The following is an 18,997-nucleotide window of genomic DNA, read 5'->3' on the forward strand; positions in this document are numbered from 1 at the left end:
TTAAAGATGAAATTTCTATACTGCATTATTCGATAAGCTTTAGAGACGCATAATGACTTAACCTATGATCTGGTTTAAATAATTGCAATACAACCAAGAGTACATTTATGACATGTCTAAATTTTTGAAATCTACTTGTAGATATAATTATATTTGTATAATTATCTAATTATATTGCATAATATGTATTACTGCAGTTTAAATGTACCCCATTCACGTACTATAGAGATTTATAGATAGCTTAACTCGAGGCTGACTTTTTCCTTTTCAATATCGTCGGCGTAGTGCGGTGGCTGGTCATTTGTTTTAAAATGACGTCACGGAGGCACTCGACGTAGGCTTGCGGTATTCGTAGCAAGCGAGCAAGGGCGGGTGCGACGTCCGGGCGGAGCGGGGAGAGGCGCACGGCCGCGGCCACCGAGCCCGCAGAGAGGTGCAGCGACCGAATACTAGTTATATCTAAAAGATACCGAAAATTCCTATCAGAGTGATCGCTGAGAGGGACGGTGGCGGGCAAAATTTAGGTCGGTAGTAATGAAGTTCATCCTAAGGGCTAAGGCAAATTATACATTTATATTGCTTACGTAGAAAATTACGATTTTAAAAACACCAGTGTCCTCTCTGTAACCGAAATACGACCGTAATCATTCATCAGGAAAACATATATGAATTAAATATTTTGAAACATTTCGTTTTACTTTTATTTTCTTATTTTTTAATGATAAAACTTAAGCTCATCAATAGCTACAAAAATTACTTTACAAATTAATTGCAAAAAAATTTTATCAGCTTCTCATCCATCCCAAATTATACATACATTAGAAAATAATGTTTTAATATCAACATATGGCGATGTCATGAAACAAAGCCTAATAAAAATATTTACTTTGATAGGTAGACGACAAGTTAGCGGCCCAGACGACTTTTTTTTCAATGTCTTCTCGGTAATACTCAGATAAATCCACAATCCGAGCTACGGCCTTGATTATGTGTGACGGGAGTTTTAGTTCCGTCGCCAATAACTCACCCATATCTACACTTGTCCATAGTGGTATACGGAAATCTGTAAAAAAGAAAACTTTAATTTTCAAGTCTTCGGTAAAACCCGTCGGTACCGTCGGTGTGCCACTGCTGGACAAAGATCTCATTTGTTAAGAAGGAGATTTGTGATTCCATACATATTATATATACCGCTAAACAATAGTACTTATTATTGTTGTGTTCCGGTTTGAAAGATTACCAAACCAATTCAGACAAGAATGATGTAACATCTTAGTTTCCAAAAGGGGCATTGGCGACGTAAGGGGGGGTTAAAATTTCTTACAATGTCCATGTCAATAGGTGAGACCAATTACCATCCATCATGGGCCATTTACAAAACTTCTATTAAAAACCTCTTAAATGCGATTAGGTGGATACAAAAGGACCACACAGATTAATTATAAACACATTATTACAATCACGTGAATGTGACGCTTCTCTGGACAATTAGTTAGGCTTATACATATGCATAATAATAAGTATGTAACCTTCTTCTAGAAGTGAAGACAAATAAATACAAGATAAAAAAACTTAGATATTAAATTGACGTGATATCATTGGTCGCGGTCTATAATAATCTATGTTATTCATTAAATTTTCGCGAAAAAAAAATACGTTTTTGATTATCAACAAGTTATTATTGGATGTAAAATCAATAAAATTGGCAAAACTATGGAAAAAAAAACTAAATAAATTTCATTTATAACACTTTGCAAGTAATGGCAATGGTTTTCTCTTGTTTGCGGTTTAAATGTATTTGAAGGAATCAATTCTGAGGAAACCTGTATGTAGGTTGATTTTTTTGAACGTGCATCAATTCGAACTACAGCGTAGTGTAACACGTTCTAAAAATCTTCTCCTTAAGAGGGATGTTGCTCTGCAGTGGGATATTATCAGTTCGTTACTATACTACAGTTACACTACACTACCATAAGCTTACTTTAAAAGCATAATTAGATTAAATTTGTGTGTCTTATTTGGATGTTACTGTTATCTATTTTTAGTAATTTAAATTTCACTAAGACTTTTAAGATCATGAGTTCATTTTTTTGTATTCGTTTATGAATTTTAGTATATGTACAATTGGCAAACGCGTGCTGTGCAGATATAGTTTTAGGAACAAAAATAAAAAATGCAACCGGTAACTACACTGTTACTAGCCTATGCTTGTAGTGATAATACGTGATAGTGTGTGTGTGTGTGGGTGTGTGTGTGTGTGTGAGTGTGTGTGTTTGTGTGTGTGTGTGTTTGTGTGTGTGTGAGTATGTGTATGTGTGTGAGTGTGTGTGTGTGTGTGACTAAATAATAAGCGCACAATGGTCGCGTGGTGCGGCTGCCAATTATTTATTATCATTCAGAATAAACTCTATTACCAAAGTCAAATAAGTTAATATAACTATATAATTAAAATATAACCAACCTAGCATTTTGAAGATTTCTTCTTCAGTTGCAATTATTTCTTCAGTTGAATATAATACACCCTTAGCCAACAAAGCCATCTTTAATAACGAAGCGTGGTTGTGTGTGTCTGCGGAGCTCATCTTAGCAGAGAGCTGCACGCAGCAAGTTATCATAAGAAGAAACCGTGGCATAATGTTCTCTATTATTGCTACTCGTGACTGAGGATCTACAATTTTCATTACATGGCGTGTGCATTAAATTACTTCGATTAATTTTAAGTATGGACAAATATGGTGCAATAAATTAAATGATATATGTAAAATTACAGTACATATATCTTTTATTTAAGAATTCTATCCTATTGGAGGATTGTATCCGATTTTAAACGAAAAAAAAATCGCAATCGTTTTGATTGAATTCCCGGTATACTTACCGTGAAACAATCATTTGATTTTTAGAAGAGGAATAAAACATATTCCTTGTATTTTTCACTTTAACTCTGTATTAAAATTAATCATGAAGTGGATACGTCAATATTTCAAGGAGTAATAAATATCCTCTGAGATGAGGATGATCTTTTTTATATATTTAAATAAAGAAATTAACAATACCGCTAAGGTTTCCTTGGTTATTTAGGAGCCTATACAAATAACGCTCGAAAAGATGACATGCTTGACCCGGCACTCCGTGCGACAGGCAGTCAAGCATCATGCACACATTCCATATGGCGGAGCGGCCTTCTAGCTTTAGGAGCTTCACGTTTTGATAATCTATGGCTAATGAGTTAGAAAAGAAAATCTTCGATTAAAATTACGGCTTCTTTAAGTTAATGTGTCCATAAAAAATACAACTACCCATCATAGAACACCCTTCATAGAGTATTTTAAAATATATTTTGTCTAATTTTTACATTAGCTAATATTTTCTCTTTTATTAATTATATTCAGAGTATACGATGAAGTACATTGCATTTAAGTTTTTATTAAAAAGTAATTCTACATCATTATTATTATCTACAAGAAATAATAGCATACCTTCGCGTTCACAATCTTCTAAAAGACATTCAAGCCAATCGGGCTGAAAAAACATCGAAACGGCCAAATTTTGACAGTCATTCATTTCCGAAACCGTTGATCTACAATGAAACAGTTGAAATAATTTTCGATAAAATAATAATAAAAGTTATAGTTACGATTACATTGACACAAATAGTATATTTATTAATATTAAGCTCGACAACGTTTGGCGCCACTGACGTTTTTCTGAAAAAAAATTGAAATGTCATTGGCCGCAAAATATTCTGCCGCAATATTAATTATTACAATATTTTTGGTGAATAATTGTTATTTGGATATTTAAAAATATTTTTAACTATTTTTTAATCTTATAACAATATAAGATGGAACACATTTTATTTTTAATTATGTTAAACATCATTATTTCTGGTTTGTTTTAAGATCTAATTCCATTGATCAATGAAGTACTAAAATAAAAAAAATAAAAAATGTCAGGCGACTGCCTGACATTTTTTATTTTTTAACAAGGACTGCCGATAAAAGTGAAAACTTGAAACTGTTTAATATATTTCCAAAACTTTGAAATACACGTTTATCAATTCATTTAAGAAACACAAACAGTAAATTTCAATCGGATCTGACCATTTTTTCATACTAATGTTTCCACCCTATTTCTCCCGTTTTGGGTTTTATTACCAAACTACGAAAGCTTCAATATTAAATTACATTATTCTTACTTAAAAACTAACTTCCCATACAAACTTTCAACCCCTATTTCACTCTCTTGAGGGGGGGGGAGGTTTTCAAAAACCTTGAAATATGTTTTTAATTGTCTTAACCAGAAGCTTCTTTTTAAAAATCATGCTTTTAAATTTGAAAATGACGGGTTTTCTTACAAATGTTAATCCCTTATTTTATACTTTTAGGGGTGTTTACATCATCAAATGCATCTACTATCTAATTTCAAGTTCAATATTCAATTTCAAATTTCCCTGAGGTTTAGGCTCTGCGTTGATGATTCAGTCAGGACAAGTCATTATAATTATATGTCATTATATATTGACATTAGCATGTCGGTGACGCGAAGTCACGAATCTATCCCCTACGATAAACCAGCGCAACGCGCCTAAAGAAGTTTTCACTTCAAAAATTCACATAATTACAGGGAACAACTAAACAGCATCGAATGTAGGTTTACTTAATTTTTTTTTTGCGGGTACTTCATAATCGTATTTTTGTTATCTTAAAGGTGGTGTAATAAAATTTCAATATATAGCCAAATTTTCGCGAAGTAGAAATTTTTATGCAAAGCTATGCTCTTAATTCGATAATCCGCAGACATACGTAATAAAGGCAGAACAGTAAAATGGTTGAAGAGGAAAAGCGAGACGATGTGGGCGTGGCGTCGACAAGGCGTTGATTTTTCTCTTTCGCTCCGCCCAGTGGAAAATATCCAGGTCCCGCCCTCGCGCCATTTATACACATCATTTGAAAATAAAAAAAGCCATATATTGAAGCTACAGATATATTTTACAAGATATATCGCGCGCTCTGTCAGACATATGCACAGAGAGAGAAAGGAATGTTCATTGAATATAAAAATAATAATTGCTTTATTGTATTCAATTGATTTATTTTCGTTGATTGTGATATATTTATAAATAAAAATAACCTTTCAACTTATAAATTTCTTCGTAGTTTAGGTACAGATGTTAAATGGATTTAATTTTAAAAAGTATGTTTTACACACAGCTTTGTTTTTATTAGTTTTTTTTTTGAAAAACAAACTACGTGACATTATTATATCATACAAAACTTTTATTATTTATTTATTTATTTATTCTCTTAATGTTGTCCTTCTACATAGAAATCGGAATTATGGTTATATTGTCATATTCATGTTCAGGTTATGCATTATGTCGTTTCGAAGTCTTTCAGGAAACGATTTAATGCAAAACCTGAACCCGTATATATGAACCTGTATAGGTTACATAGTTTATAGATAGATTTAATCGTTATTTTAATGTCTGTAAGTTTCGTCTATCAACTAATAATTATCATAATATATTCTGCCATTTGTAAGTTTAAATATATTACTTTACTTACTTTTACGGAAAACCGCATAGAAGTGATAGGAGTACCCACGGTTAGTTTTAATAGCTCTGGGTAAGAAAGGGGACGTTGTTTGGTTACTCACCTACTGTTGGTATGATATTTTTAAATATCTCGCTATATAAATTATCATCTTGATTTTAAACAGTTTAGCATTTGTTTTAAACTAACGACTAAGGGTGAGAGTTACATTAGTCTCACTTTTGACTTTTATTCAATAGCTATTATTTGTATTAATTATTATTTTAATATTTTGTTCCTGAAGCTCTGGGTTCAAATCCTTAGCCGGATCAAGAAAACCACATGGTTTTTTGTCAAGAAATTCTTACTAGACATGTAGAAATATTTTTACAAACTGACACACCATTTCTGAAAGTTGTATACTTATTTCAAAAAAGTATTTAATATTATTGTTATTATTATTATTACATTTTAAAATAATAATTAGACTAAATGCGAAAAAAATCAGTAGAGTAATTTTTGTTTAATTAATTTTTGATTTTAAGATTTTTCTTTCGGAATTAGTTTATGTTTGTAAATGTAAATAAGAATGGCAAATATATATTTTTTATCATTACTTTTTATATTCCTCAAAATATAGATGGAAACTGACAACGATACTTCTTATCTTCTAGACGAAACTAAAAAGAATGCAAATGTCCCACTGTTTGGGCTAAGGCCTCTCCAATGCCAATTGGTGAATTCACACGTTGCAGATTTTTATCCAATACATTCAGGATTTCTGTTTGGATAAATGTAGATTAAACTTAAATTCATTGGTGCTTCCCAGGATATAATCGGGCCCGCAATTTTCACGTTAAGATTCGCGAGTTATTACCAATTGGTCATCTGGGCTCTCTGTCAAAGCTAATAAATTAACCAAATTATTACAAGAGACGTCTACTTGAAGTGAGGGTACAAATGACCCTGGACATCCATCACACAATCGAACACCGATCAACCGGCGGCTTTGCCGGCTTGCGGCTAGACAGCTCAATTTCACCCGACGGCTACGTCCCACATACGTTGCTATACTCCACATGGTTTGTAACCTATAATATAAATGTATTGTTCAAAAGTTACCATGACACTTCAAATTATTAAAAAGCAATTGAGCGATAAATAAAAAATATAGATATATTACTTAATCAAATAAATAATGTGGTTTAATATTTGAGTCACTAGATGGTGTTTAAATAATTATCTGTCAATTTACACCATAACTGTTTTTTTTTTTTAAATTGCTATGATGATTGAATATCGTAACTAACCTTACCCAATCTTTTTTTGCATCAAGAACGGAATCTATTTGTTTCCTATTGCAGTAACAGCCTGTTAATGTCCCACTGCTGGGCTAAGGCCTCCTCTCCCTTTTTGAGGAGAAGGTTTTTAGAGCTTATTCCACCACGCTGCTCCAATGCGGGTTGGTAGAATACACATGTGACATAATTTCAATGAAATTAGACACATGCAGGTTTCCTCACGATGTTTTCCTTCACCGTCAAGCACGAGATGAATTTTAATCACAAATTAAGCACATGAAAATTCAGTGGTGCTTACCCGGGTTTGAACCCACGATCATCGAGTTAAGATTCACGCGTTCTAACCACTAGGCCATCTCCGCTTTCCTATTGCACAAAATAGCAAATATCAAAGAAAAAACTATTATAAGAAATATAAGTTTTCAGGTCTGTTATCAAAGAAGAAAGGAAAGTTACTTTTTTATGAGTAAGCCTAATGGTATATTTTTAACGTTATAATTACCGTATTTCATGCCTTGTGGTGGTTCCGTTACAGGCGAATAGAGCCACCCCATCTCAACGCGCGGATGTCGTAGAACCGACTTAAAGAATTGTTTTTAGGCGGATCTATCGAGAGCATTGAATATTGAAGCGGCTCCATCAGTACGCCCGTAAAAGCATACCAAAATCGGGTTGAAGTCAGCCAACTATTCGGCGGTAGTTCTACCAAATCCTATCCAAATAAATGAAATAATTTCAAGCTATCATTATGAGGATGATAATTAATGAGTGTATTTACAACTGTAAAATAATAAAAAAGTTATTGTGACTTGCAATATAAAATGTTTGAGAAAACATCAGGCAAAGACGAAACAAGCAGCTAGTTTTTATACGTTACTTTTCCCAAATTGATATTTTCACCCCTAAACTAGTATAACCGTCTGAGGGATTTTACTGTCAACAACTGATATGTAAATTCTACAGGAGCTAAAGGTTCGGAAAACGCTCATATTTATATTATCGTTGTTATTTATTTTCTCTGACGAAGGATAAAATATAGCCGTATGGAAATGTGAGGATTTGCTCGGTTCGGTTCAGTTTGACAAGATGACAGTTATAGGAGCGTGCGGAGCCAGAGGGTTATGAAAACGTAGGGACGAGGTGAATATGTCCTGTTAACTTGTTTATTGCGATTTCCCTTTTTTACGTCTTGATGTTTTTCGATCTCTTGAATATCATAACTGATGTATATTTATGATAGAGAGGAGATTGGACTGCTCTATTTTATTGCGATTTCATATATCTGAGTTATAGAAAAACAAAATACAAGTTTAAAACTTTACGCTAAGCTGCAGGAGAAAATATGAATATTAGTAACTCTATGAAAACGGATATGAATATATTTCGTATATACGTGAGCATCGAAAATTGACAAAATGACATTAATTTTTAAAATAAATGTAGTGAATTCCATTCTCTACATCTCCATTGACACGCGATACTAGTAATCATAATTCTACAAAAATCATTATAAATGCCAAAGAAAAATATGAAGTTCAATTTATGTGTATTAAAAATTCTTTTTTTACTTGTCTCTTGAAGAAAATTTGTATTTCGAAAAAGGAATTGATTATTTTTATCACATAGAATGTATTAACAATACCTTCAATTTTCAACAAGTTAGGAATTCCTTTCGTTGAATGCAATATCGGAGAAAGAATGCGGCGTGCATTGAAATAGTTTTCTTTGTTCAGTCGACCGTGTAATCGTATGCAAACTTATCAAGCATATTAAGTACGCTAAAATACCTACCTAGATATTTTAATAATGAAAATAACAAAATAAACAATCCGCAATTGTACCACTGCTGGGCGTATGGCTATCACAGTTGGAATTTATTCCACCAAGGTTTTCACCCATGCAATCTGCATGGGTGAAATTCCTTACAATATTTTCCTACACCGTTGAACACAATATGAGTTATTACCGCAAGTTAAGCACACGATATTAATGGTGATTGCTAAATTCAACACATAACCTTCTGTTAACCTTCTGTTTACATACAACATGTTAACGTTTTATAACCTCTGGATCGCTTAGAATCGAAACGAATACCTACATTATTCAAATTCTATACAAAAAAAACAGTATAACCATGACGGAAACATTTTAAAATACATTTCGTTTTCAGAAGTCACTAACGACGTCAATTTCTTGCATGTTGTCCAACCTCATCTGCTAAGATTTAATATCGACAATGATATATGCTTTAATGTGAGAAACAAACGAAAATCAGCCGTAGTCGCTAAATAACAAAGTGCATTGTCCTACTCCTTTTTCATATTTACACACGTATGAATTGCACATTTACTTGCGAGGGTGCGAAAACTTGTTGTTATCGCGACGGGGCCAATTTCGGCAAATGGATACTAAGTCCTAACTCTCCTATCTCTTTTATGTCGTGTGAAGCTCGCTTTCCTTTAAAATATCGACACACGGCTAAGGCAACGTGTGAGTGTCAAAGAGGCAATTTAGAAAGGATTTGCTTTACTGCCGCAGGGTTAAGTCGATTGTACAAGGTTGGATCAGATGGTAACTTTAAACATTATCTACACTAACCGATAATAATGTGGCTTCAACGATATTTTGAACTTTAATATGTTATAAATAATATATCAAGGCTGACTTTATTAATGTATATTCAAATTATATATAAGCAAGTAAAAAGCATGTTTTTTTTAATCTGTTCCAGTCAGAAAAGCACAAATAGCCCGGCAATTAGGAGTAGGAGCGATATTCAATATTGTTTAACAAGCTTTATTGAATGTCGTGACCGTTTGGCTGTCGATCGGCGGGTGTCGAGAGGGCGAGTTCGCGCCTCAGTGACCGCCCTTTGAGGGCAAACCATGCGAGAAGTCATCCACTTATCGTCAGCGCGATCTCATGCCGACGTTTTTCTCGTTTTTCCCCATCTTTTCGCCTCAACGACTATAGTCCAAATGTTTCATAATTGAATTAGTCAACTCAGTTTCCCAGATGGGTATAAATTAATCCTGACATATGTTGAGAAACGTCAGGCAATACACATTACTTAAGATGAAATTGATGATCTGTACAAAATAACAAAGCTTAAGTATGTATATTTATTTTATATTATAACAAGACAATGTTAAGAATGCGTTGTAATCTCTGCTTAAAGTTTGTAAAGTACATATTATCCGATACGACTTGCCTTATAACATTTTCCGAGGTCAAAAATACTACTAGATATATCAAGTGTAACAATCAAATAGAAGTTGTGCGGTGACGTCACTAATGGTGAGCTACAACAAAGTGGATTCTATAGAAACCTTCTCCATGCAAAAAACATATATTCGCTAACTTGCATTGTGATCATTTAAACAGCATTTAAAACTAATAAAACGATTAATTGATTTTATTATAAAATATTTGTACAGTTACCTTTATTAAAATGTCAACTTTTAAAGCTCATACGACATATAAGCGATCATAACTACCGATTTACTGCTGCAAAATAAAAAGTCCACTGGCTTGTGGCAAAGGAAAACAATTGAAGCGCTCGTTTCACACTACCTTAAATACAATCCGTGGTTTAATCAAACTGGGTTCTGTAGCTTGAACGGTTTTGAATTCAATAGGAGCGAGTGAAAATGAAAACATACATTTTTATTCGATTGGAAATTAACTACTCTTTCAAATAATAAACTGTTGTTGTTTATTATTAAATATAAATCGGTCTCGAGAGAAATATTTAATGGTTACAAGCATCATGAACGTATAGGTGTAGTGTAGTGGAATGCTTGTAACAGCCAACAAACTTAAACCTGATGAACTTAAATGCATTTTCGATATTTGATTTGAGTTTACATCGAATAGGCAATTTAAACTGCAATAAATGATTTTACATCTGTAACGACAGTTTAAAGAACTAAAATTTATAGCTGCAGTAAAAACACAAATGTACACTGTTCCAACTGTGTCAGCTATCAACCACAGACAATCCGAAAAACATGCCCTGAAAATATGATACGTGAATATATTTTTGTCTATCTGCCGCAACTAATTGCGTAGTGGGTGCGATAGCGTCGGGTGCAGTTTGCGGTCAGCTAGTGCAGCGGAGACCTGACCAACGTCACCCAACGTTTTGTCGGTGTTTTTGCAGCAGCGACCATATCAGCGGAATGCGGACACCCGTCGCCAACCACGCTGCCCATTCAATGCGGAAACCGACGCTATGTAAATATATTGTATTACTAAATGTACAAACATTTTATGTGATTTAGTTATGTTATTTCAATTACTTATGAAAACATAGTTTTTAAAGAATAAGTACCAATATTGTTCATACATTACAACAATTTTTAGTTACTGTTTTTGATAGAGTTTTTAGGTAAAGGTAAGTATATTTTGTGCTCTTCGAATATGTGGTTAGATATTTATATAACGACGATGGAGTCTCAATTATAAATTAAATAAAAAACCATTTAAATATTTATTTGCTTTGCATTTTATTATTTGAGTTTATATTATTATTTATCATTTTTATTCATAAATTTTCTGTTAATTTTAAAAGTACATATTTCACAGCAGCTCTGTTTAAAAATATATATATAAAGCTTTTAGAAATCTGTGGCATCATTTATCGTTTTCGACTTAGCAAAACATTAAACTATTTAAAATTAATTAGCATATCGACAAAGTTTGACCAATGTCAGATCGTGCCTGGTCCAGTGGTGACGACGTGTTTTGCGCCGGTGACACGTGACGGCGTAATTAGTGCGTGACCGCCGCCCGCCGCTGCCCGCCGCCGCCCGCCGCCCACCGTCATGTCGACACATCGCGCGACATGTTTACAACTCGGCCCTCGTAATGTCAGTTGTATATATTCCACCGTTTCAAATGAAAATTAAAATGATTATTACACGAAGAGTTAAAATGAAAAATTAAGTTTTTTTTAGTTATAAAATTAATATTAATATAGTATTTCACCTTTATAGTTCCATAAAAATGTTTACAATGTAATCATTTCTAATATTTTACCGAAAGCGTAAAGGTATCAGATGCGTTTCGCACAATCAATCCGCGGTAAATTATATAAAAAATACATTTCAAGCTTGAGCAGGCAACGAGATGGTTTCTTTATTAGTTTTCCCGAAGGCAGCCGCGTTCGCGGGGGACGTGTGAAAAAATCTTGGGATTAAGCCCCGTTTATCGGGCTCGGAGGCGGACTTATTGCCGTAATACAATCTCTGTTATGTCGCGCTTGGATTATCCGTATCAGCGTGTTTTACACGAAAATATTCCTGGCGTATCCCATTTGAAGCCTTAATATGGTAAGTGTGATTTATCCGCTTCTTATGTGCTTTACGTAAACAAATACTAAAATACTAACACTATTCTTATAATAAAATATAATGAAACATTACAATATCTATAGATTTAATAAGATTAAATGAAGATATTGCTGCTGTTATTTGTTTACAAGAACGTAAAAGATATTCTAAAATATTACACTTCAAATCTATGCCTACACTCTGTCTAAATCGCGTTGCAAATCCTTGCAAATTGAAAAGGCCATTATCGAGTGTAAGCAATTTGCCCGCAGCTGGTGCGGTTTAGAGCTACCGTTGCGATGGAGCTGGCCAGGGAATTCGACAAGAACTTGTCTGTTTCAAAATTAAGATTTTTATTGATTTATTTCCACAACTTATTATGAAATTGTCTGAAAGTTCGGTACAGATATAATTGCTTGCGAAAAATAGGTGCTTAAGTGCTTTCAACCATTTTCATTTTTCATTAAACTGTCAACTTAGGGGTTCGTATTCTCAGACTAAGACTTTTAAATTTTTAACTTATTATTTTATCTTATAAAAATTAAGAACAGTTGTTAGTATAGATCATAAGGGCCTCTATTTTCTAAATTTGGGCTTAGCTATTTATAAAAAAATATATAATACTATAGTTTAAATAGTTTAGTCCATAGTGATAGCGATGAAAACTTTGATATTTGTATGAATTAACTATAAAATTTCTCCTTAATAAATTATTATTATTAAGAAAAAAATATACCCAAAATTAACTTTACTTCAAAAGGAATAAAAAAATATATAATTAAAAAAAAAATTAATTAAAAGTCTTAAAAAAACATATTAACAACTTTTAAAATGCTACAAAATGCGATGTGATGGACATTCGAAAGTACTGTGCTAGCGCTTCTGGGTGTAGGACAGGACCACGTCACGCCACGTCAAACTATAGAGCATGAACTGCGTAGCACTATGCAGTTCATGCTCCTACTACCTAGCCTACCTATTCTCCAATAGGTATGTATATAATAGGTTATGTATAATAGATCTATATATATTTTTAATTAATTCAAATAAATAAATATAAGCAAACTCAATGAAAAGAGTTAAAAAAAATGTTATTTTTAAATTACTAATACTAATGTTCTTAAAAATACAAAAAGCAAACATATAAAACTAATACAGGACAAATAGCGCTACGGTTTACAAACCACACACAAGACCCAGGTTCGAACCTTGGTCTATTGTCACCATTCCCAGCATAATTTTTATGTTTCATGTAGGGGTAAATTACTAAAATATTATTCTAAAAAAATACTATAATAATGTACACGTGGGAAGCCGCGGGTGGATAGCTAGTGGCAGCAACTCGAATGCACACAAACTCAATCACTGAACACACTCAAATGAAACTGTGAAAAAGATATTCATAGACTGAAACGTCACAAAAATAAAAACAAATTCGATTGTGAGGTATCTGCCGGCCTTCTCTAATTATTAAATTGCTTATTTTAATATACAATATTTTTAGAAAAAGTAAATCAATACATGAAATAATAGAAACACTATCAAGATTGCTGAGTCACAGCGACAACGCTCTGTTCTAAACTCAAGAGCCCGATCGAGTCGTTGGCGCCGTCGTGCGTAAATACCTAATTAAAAAAAAAGTAATTCTGTGACAGACCTCTTTAACTGTGTCTAGAAAATTGGAATTTATTTTTTACAAAATACGATAATGTTCAAAATAAAAGATACGAATAGTTGATTTGTATTTAAAAAAAAATCAGATGTTTTTTTTTTGAAGTACACAATATATACTTATTATCGGTATCTAAAATAAAGAATATATATTATATAATATTTCAATAAAATTATGGCTTGGAACCAGCTGAAGTCGTTAGGGTGCAAATCTCGTAAATAAGTGAGATGTTGACGAGCAAATCGCGGGAAGAATTGAAAGTAGGGGCTGACACAACTTACAGCGGTCCAAATTTTCACTTACCACGAAATGTAAAACTATAAAAGACTATAAAACATGTGGGCGAATATCATTCAGCACATTTTAATTTGATCGCGAGGTTTTCACCGCCGAGTATTAGATGAATTAAAATCCCTTATTAGCGGTGGCTGCTCGGAATTAAACCCGCGATCTTCGGCTAAACTCCACGTTTCATTCATTGGAGCCGAGATGTTTTCATATAAGTTTTATGAATATAATATTGTTGTAATAGTTAGTATAGATTAATTAGAATTAATTATTTATCGGGCACAGTCTTATTTTGAAATAGTCCCTCAGAGTTTTCAAGAAGAGAGAGAATATTCGTATAATCTGTGTAAAACGGCCACATTGACTTAATGGCGTTTGGAAAGTTTTGCGTAGACGAGAGAAAATTTTAGTTCTCCGCGACCCACCGAGCCGGGAACCGGGAACTGAAGCCGGAACGATTAGCAACATCTGTCATACCTCACGAATGCGATATTTGTTGGTTAAACGATGGCAGCTTTGATTCTTAATATATAATTTTGATTCGAAGTACTACAATTTTCATTTATTTATTTCCATGATCTATTATGGAAATTCCTTACTCATATTAAGGCATTTGATTCAGAACTTATATATTTTATATAAAGAATATTTATTCAACATTATAGGTATATTTGTAAATAATAATATCTAAGTATATTAAAAACAATGCATTTAAGAACTGCCTTTACTGCACTTAATTTATTTAGCTATTTAGTATTTTAAAATCAAGTCTTTTAATGAAAATAAAAATTTTATTTTTTAGTTTCAAATTTAGTAAGTATTAGTTATTTCAGTTTACATTTAGATAGTTTAGCTTCTCATTTTATAATGTAACAGTCATCCTAAACCAATTTTATTAATATTTGTTCGTCAAAGTACGCTCCGTAACATTTGCAGCAGCCGTGACGGGTAAAGCAAAATGGGCGGTGACGCTCGCGGCTGCACCTGTCAGAATATTAGATCGACGACATTAATCTGTGGCTGCTACCGAGCGGCAGCCAGCCTCCGCTAGACAAACAATCAAAAAGCCCATTCTAGGGCAAAGTCGCGGTTTACCATCGTTTTCATATCCGATCTCCGGCCGTAGACTAACATCCGGCGTCATCATACGTGGATAAAGCAAGTTTCATTCATAATATCCTAGAAAATAGTCAGCCGGGTACATCCCAATTACAGAATTACGAATTATCTTAATAGACACCTAATTATTTTTTAAATGAAGTTATATATCATATGCAAGAAATTTTACTTACAAAACGTTTCGTGTGACCTCTAAATTTTTGATTTTACAACATATAGCGTGAATACAAGAATTTCGCAAACAGCCTATAAAACTTCTAACGCGCAATATAAGATCTCTTTGTTATTTTGTGGGGTCGAAACTTATTCATCCCGCAAATCCGCTCATGTATGAACCAAATCCCGCCCGGTCACCGCTGATTGCATTGTCATGTCTAGTGGACGCCAACAGACCGATCGATTTGAATCTTTCTGTTAATATAAATAAGTGCTATAATATAAAGTCGAAATCATAAAGTCACCGGAACCCACGTCGTATCGGTTTGTAAAACAAGCGAGCCAACGTGATTGGAATGTTTTATTTGACCCTTGGAACATATGAGGCCGGTATGATGTATGTTTTCTTTTTGACGTGAATGTTATCGAATTATAGATTTGATTATATGATAATTGCGTTATATATATATATAACGCAATTATCATATAATCAAATATTTTATAGATAATTGCGTTATATATTTATATATATATATCGGTCTACTTTTTAACATTAAGGGTTTAATTTATAATGTTTTTTTATATATATATATGAGTGTTCCGAATTACAATCTCATCTCAATCAATTTAATTTTAACACGTGTAATTTTTTATCGATTTATGTCCTTTATGGTTTTTCCATTTTATTGAACACTTTTGTTTTTCCTGAAGCGTAAGTGTAACGCGTCACGTCGTCAAACTTGTACAATAATGAAACTCTTCCCGTCACGCCTCGCGACATCTGCTACCTGTTACAAAGTAATATATCATACAATGTTTATCGGCTTGTTCGAAAAGATATATTTATATGTCTAATTAATTATTTATTTAGCATGTTACGATTTAAATCGAATTCATTTAAAACAGAACAGTTACTTTTGCAAAGTGATGACCCAGCGGATAGTAAGTACAACTGAAGTGGAAATTACGGGGTCGATTCCGGCTAAGTATCACTGAGTTTTCACGTGTTGAAGTTATTTGGAATTGAAGTTGTGTTCATTTAAAAATGATGACAACGTGAGGAAATACGCGTGTGTCGGATGAGATCCCGGCACTTGTATGTCTTCTAACACGCAATGGAGACGGTAGGTGGAATATGGTCCAAACCTTGTAGCTAGAATCAAACAGATTCTGATGTTATACTGGTGGTATGGCTTTGTGCAAGCTCGTCTGGGTAGGTACCACCCACTCATCAGATATTCTACCGCAAAACAGTAGTACTTGGTATAGTTGTGTTACGGTTTTAAGGGTGAGTGAGTCATTGTAATTACAAGCACAAGGGACAAAACACCTTAGTTCCCAAGGTTCGTGGCGCATTGACGATGTAAGCGATGGTTAAAATTTCTTACAATGCCAATGTCTATGGGCGTCGGTGACCACTTAAAATCAGTTGGCCCGTATGCTCATCCGCCTACCTATACTATACAAAAAAAAAACAAATGACTCCATCATACAGGCAGAAGAACCTAAAAATAAAGTAATGTATTTCTGAGGATTTTAAGAAAAAAATACAAAATAAGATAAACAATACCGATCTTTTGTATCTACCAGAGCCTTTATTGTGCGTAAACTAATCAATTGATCAGCTTGTAGTGACCATAGTAACGATATGATTCGTTTATGAGACGGTGTGTTTGTTGGGACTTATCTAATAGTATTTAAAAAGAATTAATACAACTGGAATATTCTGTAACTGAAAAAGTTTGATTGTTATTTTATATAATGTATTCCTATTACTCTTGCAGTCAAAGTAAGTTAATTTTTTTTTATCTATACCAAAAAACAATTTGAATGACTTTAACCTATATTATTGAGATTGTTCTCGACATTTTAAATGTGGAGTAAAGTAAAATAAAAATATACTTTATTCAGTTAAGCCCTTGTAAGCACTGTTGTACATTTCACAGGATTATATAGACTCCAACGAGAAGAACCGGTAATACATTCAATTTCAATTTTCCATTAATCATATTTTGTTAATTAAATATTAAATTTATATATTTAATTTGCTTAAAAAAATTGTTATATTTATTATGATGTATTTTTTTAAATGATGAATTGGCAAAGATAAAAAAAGCGTTTATAGAAGCTCTATTTTATATGAATTATCACAACAGCGAACACGTGTCAACCGGAAGTGGTTTTTTGGGTAGTGAATGTACATGAGAAAAGAACAATTTGTCGGTGATTCGGATAATTCATTTATTATTCGACCACCGTTAACAAAACTGTTGGAACAGAATATGCACGATAGACACAAAAATTTAATTATTTAAATTTTTTATGATAGATAATTTAACCAGCCACATAAGTCTAGTTAGGTACTTGTTAACATGTTAAACAGAACGGATAATTAAAATTTGATTAGCTTCGAGTACATAAAGTAAAAAAAAAAAAAAGTAACAACGTGTAAAATTCCCACTGCTGGATTCGGGCCTCTCCTCTGTTTGAAGAAAGTTTGGGAACTAATTTTGCTACGTTGCTTCAATACGGATTGGATACACATGCGGCATTTTCATCCAACACATGCACGTTTCATCACTATGTTTTCTTTCATCACTGTACAAGAGATGATTCATAAACAAAAATTTCATGTACTTAACATAAATTCAGTGGTTCTTTCCCACGCGTAAACCCACAATCTTCAGGTAACATTTAGGCGTTCTAATTCAATGAGCCATTTTTGTTCTGAATCAAGTAATTTGTGTAAAATTATGAATACTATTTTTTTTTTAATGAAATTATATAAAATAGTTTATAATAAATTAACTTAAGCCTTCTAGTACATATTAATTATAATTTTATTATTCGTATTATTTATGTAAAATAAAAATTAAAATCGACTTATTATTTGACTTTAATTTTTTTTATTTAGTAGATGCGTAATGAGTTACTATTACAAATATAGCCGTACAAATTAAAGTCTTACAGAAGGCTATTAACAAAGTGTGGTCTTGTTTTAAGAGGAGTGGACGTGTTAAACCTATTATCAGCGGTCGGCTTAGCGCTTAGCACGTACTAAGCCCCGACGCGGGCTCGATTTATGTGCCGTCGTAATTTGCTATTGCCTATTCCTACCCGATGCCCGATCACTTATTGACCGCCGGCTTTTCCGTCTAATTATTGGATAAGGTGAAGGTGCTTATACACAAATTTATCTTTTAAAAGGTTTTTTAACCATTAGTGTAAATCAAAATATTTAGGACTAAATAATAATTAGTTTATTACAATAATATTAGATATTTTAAACAGCAGACAAACATAATTTAACACTATGTGTATTATTCGTTTTATTGTTTTCATTTAATAAAAATATTGATTTTTCTATTTATTTGCGTGTATAATTATACCTGAATGTTTTAGCATAAGATATGGGTTGAAATCACCGTAGCAAGCTACCCGCTACGCGCTACGAACCGCTACGCTAATCCATGCGAAAGCCGTGCATTTCACGCCTCTTTATTACATTAATTTAAATGTTTGCCCGGCGGATTGCCGCTGATCCTCTCCCTCCAACGACATAAATAAATCCCGATATTGTAAATGTGTAGCTACAGG

General features: G+C 33.0%; 1 protein-coding gene across 1 annotated transcript; it reads right to left on the reverse strand.

Moving 5' to 3' along the window:
- Window positions 1–241: 241 nt before the first annotated feature.
- LOC126780588 (uncharacterized) lies at window positions 242–3,561 on the reverse strand. The gene is made up of 5 exons (XM_050505190.1): window positions 3,477–3,561; window positions 3,054–3,218; window positions 2,462–2,668; window positions 887–1,063; window positions 242–459 (listed from the first exon to the last, which is right to left on the reverse strand). Exons 1-5 carry the CDS (start codon window positions 3,559–3,561, stop codon window positions 242–244), a joined length of 852 nt encoding a protein of 283 aa, XP_050361147.1.
- Window positions 3,562–18,997: the final 15,436 nt, after the last annotated feature.

The sequence above is a fragment of the Nymphalis io genome, chromosome Z (genome assembly GCF_905147045.1).
Source record: "Nymphalis io chromosome Z, ilAglIoxx1.1, whole genome shotgun sequence".
NCBI classification, from domain to species: Eukaryota; Metazoa; Arthropoda; class Insecta; order Lepidoptera; family Nymphalidae; genus Nymphalis; species Nymphalis io.